Source organism: Cibotium barometz, chromosome 11 (genome assembly GCF_041138505.1).
Source record: "Cibotium barometz isolate CiBa-2024 chromosome 11, ASM4113850v1, whole genome shotgun sequence".
Lineage (NCBI taxonomy): Eukaryota > Viridiplantae > Streptophyta > Polypodiopsida > Cyatheales > Cibotiaceae > Cibotium > Cibotium barometz.
In genome coordinates this window covers 50,447,622-50,451,257 of record NC_141056.1, presented here as the reverse complement: position 1 = coordinate 50,451,257, position 3,636 = coordinate 50,447,622, and the positions used below count along the sequence as shown (strand labels likewise).

Sequence of the window (3,636 nt, the reverse complement as noted above, 5' to 3'; positions counted from 1 at the left end):
TTTATAAAATTGCTTGCCACGTGTTGAAAAAGCCAGCTAGTCACAACTGGCCACGTGGGGAGTAAAAGGCTGGGAGGTCAACCAATGGAAAAATGCGACGTGGAAGCGACACAGGTGGAACTGTGCAAAAGTTTTACGAGCAGTTATAAACGTCCAGGGCATTTTTTGGACTTTTTACGAAAAAGGGAGCAAACGGCGCTTCTCTCTCTAGAATTCTCTCTCTAGAGAGGGGAATCGGGAATTGGAAGGTATTTTTCGGAGTTGATACCGGTTCGGGCGAAGAGCAGACACTCTCTCTCTCTATTTCTCTCTCTTAATAACTCCCCTATTTCACCCTCTCTCTCTCTCTCTGTCTGTTTCTGCTTTGCTTGTGTCTCATAAAGCTCTCCATCGTGGTGTGAACAACGCCATCAGCCTCTAGTCCCTGCTCTGTCACACGTTAGCCTTCTTGAATGCACGCCAACTTCCCCTCCGCCCACCCTTCTAACCCACGCCCTTTCCTTCACCCTAGCAGAATCTCTCCAAAGTGCCTCCTGCATATTCCTTCCGGCTTCTAACTTCTCACCTCTTATATATGGGTCCTTTTCTTTAGGGAACCCAGCTACATAGATTTTTGTTTTCCTGATTTCTTCGGTCTCGTTCCCTTCCCCTTCTGTTCAATCCCACCATTTGGCATCGGACTTTCTTCGCCCATTTGGGTCCTTATCATCTTGGGCTATCAAAACAAGTCTCGCTCTCGGGTGCTTCGACGACCGATTGCTTCGTCTCTGCTCAAACTCTTTGCCTGGGTTTCATTTGTTTTGGGAGAAGAAATTTGCAGTTAGGGTTCCTACTTGATTTGGTTAAGGGGAAGAAAATTCGCACCTGGTTCATAATTGCGCGAATCCTTTGCACTTTTGCATTTGGGCCTTCGATTCACAAGCGGGTCTCCATCGATTTAGGCGCCGGAGGAGAAATTCTCACTTGGGTCGTTCAAGGGCAACCTATGGCGGTCCGTCAAAGAGCTTCTCCCCAGGGCAGTGATTCTGTTGATGTTTTGCTAGAAAAAAACAGTACAAGCACAACGAGCAAGATGTGGAAGAAAGTGAAAGAAAAGGTGAAAAATGAGTATCGCCTGTTGGAGTATCATGCTTGTCCTGAGTACCTCAAGGACAATGAGTTCATCCTCTCCTATTACAGAGCGGATTTCTCCATGAGCCAGGCCGTCTCTAGTCTGTTTAGAATGCACAACGAGACTCTCAACATATGGACGTAAGCTCCCAACATTCTTCTGTAGAGCTTGTCATCATGCGCTCGCAGCTTTCTGTTTGAACTTCTGGTGTTTCCCCTGATGGTTCTCTGTAGGATTGTTCTCACCAATTAGTGTTTAAACTAAAGTTGATTCTTCTTTGCAGGCACTTGCTGGGATTCGTACTATTTCTCGTCTTGACTGTGTTTACTGCTTACGAGTTCGGGCATCTGCCATCATTTTCAAGGTTGGTGCGTTATAGTTGGCAGTAATTAACAATTTGTCCACTGCCGTGTAGTTTTTGACGCTGGCCTGGAGGCAAGCAATGCTTGCTGGATGTGTTGCTTTCTGTCACTCAAGAATATGTATATATATGCTGCTGCAGATGTGTTCAAGGACTGGGGCATAACGTCTCTGAACACTGTCTACTGGTATGTTTGGATCTAATTTCTTGCTCTGCAAAGAGTTTAGCTCGGGTCTCTAAGACTAAGAATATTAACGCTATGTGTTTTTGATGTCTTCAGCAATCCATGAAGGATGATGTAAACAAGATGATGGCACCTATGCTCAACAGAGCCACAAGATGGCCCTTCTTTGTGTTCATGGGTGGATCGATGTTTTGTTTGCTTGCCAGCACAGTCTGCCATCTTTTCACATGCCACTCCAAACCGCTCGCGATTTTCCTTATGCGGGTCGACTATGCAGGGATTGCCACAATGATCGCCACATCCTTTTTTCCCCCGATCTACTATGTGTTCCAATGTGAGCCCATATGGCAGTGGATATATCTAAGCACAATCAGTATAATGGGGTTGATAACTGTGGGGGTTTTGTTTGCACCATCATTGCAGAGCGGCAAGTATAGGGCGTTCCGGGCATTGTTGTTCATGTCAATGGGGGTGTCTGGCCTTATTCCTGCCATCCATGGGCTCATGGCAAATTGGAATGAGCCATTATGCCCTGTCACAGTTGCCCATGAGGTTGTCATGACTGGCTGCTATGCTATTGGGACCATGATATATGTTGTTCGAGTCCCGGAAAGGTGGAAACCTGGGGTCTTTGACCTTGGAGGTCACAGTCACAACATCTTCCATATCCTTGTCATTGGTGGAGCATATGCTCATTACAGAGCTGCTCTTTTGTTCCTAGAGTGGAGGGACTCTAAGGGCTGCAATTAGTCACGAAAATCTGCGATTATTGCTTGCTAGGGAAGTTCTGGTCAAGCTATTATTTTTGTGGATCGTCTCGTCCACACGCTATCTTTTTCAATGTAAAACTCTTATTTAATGGTTGGAGGTGTGTTGTAAAGGTTGTAGATGGCGTATGTGAAATGCTTGTTAAATGTTCAGATGGGGAAAGCCAGGAGGGCTTATGTGAAGTACTTGTTAAATATTGCGATGGAGAAAAACCAGGAGAGGTCAATCGGCACATAACGTGCCAGTTTTATGTGCTCTTTTTCTTGCTGAAGGTCTATCATTATGGGATCCTCGAGTCTTGGAAGGCCCTCATCCCGATAAAAGCTTGGATTCGTCTAGACATTATATGATCATTGCATTTTTGGGCTATAGCCCACAGGTGAATGGTCTTAATGGGTTTGGCCAGGAGCCCGCATTTCTCAACTAAAGGATTGTGTTGTGGGATTATTATGTAAAAAAGTCTAAGGGGTCTATACACCTCTGTTTGGAAAATTAAGAGGTGATCTTACAATGATTTTGACGTCTCTTTTGTGTAATGTGTCTGAATTTTGAATGATATTTGGAATTGTTTGCATGTGTGCATTAGTTCTAAACTAAATGAAGAAAAGCATGGTGTGAGGAGATGACGCAATGAAGAAAACGACGGTACATACTGTCGGTTTACAATTGCGCATGCGTCAACGGAAGAGGACCAGGGTTAAGATTTCAGAGGCGTTCTTAATTTGCAAAGTGTATACAGGTGGGCAGCAGACTCTGGCCTTGCACGTGGTGTGTTCTACCACAGCCCCTCGGATCTATATGGCACGGTGCCTTAAAAGAGGCCCCCCAAAGTAGGATTACTGCTTAGGGACTTGATTTTGGGCGGGGGTGATTTGGACTGTCGGATCGCCAAAAGTAATCTAGGGTCGTAAAAAACTCGGCCTGTGAAGTAAACTAGGGATCCTAGATTACTTCACAGGTTGAGTTTTTTTTGTGATGTTGGGCTTTGCCTCCCATAGGGCCTCAAAAGTAAACTAGGGTTGCCCCGTAGTAAACTCGGGCTTGCCATGTTGCCTAGTTTACTCAAGTTCCCGAGTTTGGACTTACAATTTTTTTGCCTAAGTCTCAAAATGCAATAGAAAGGTTTTGAACCCATGATGTACCGTTAGGGAGGGCATAGTCTTACCATTAGGCTATAATTTTTGTTAGTTAACGTATCCGGCTCATATTAAT

General features: G+C 45.0%; 1 protein-coding gene across 1 annotated transcript; it reads left to right on the top strand.

The window, feature by feature from the left end:
* The first annotated feature begins 597 nt into the window (after positions 1-597).
* Positions 598-2,948, top strand: LOC147634293 (heptahelical transmembrane protein 1-like). Its single transcript, XM_086805429.1, has 4 exons — positions 598-1,251; positions 1,395-1,475; positions 1,614-1,659; positions 1,753-2,948. The coding sequence occupies exons 1-4, from the start codon at positions 986-988 to the stop codon at positions 2,404-2,406; spliced, it is 1,047 nt and encodes a 348-aa protein (XP_086661555.1). The 5' UTR covers positions 598-985; the 3' UTR covers positions 2,407-2,948.
* Positions 2,949-3,636: the final 688 nt, after the last annotated feature.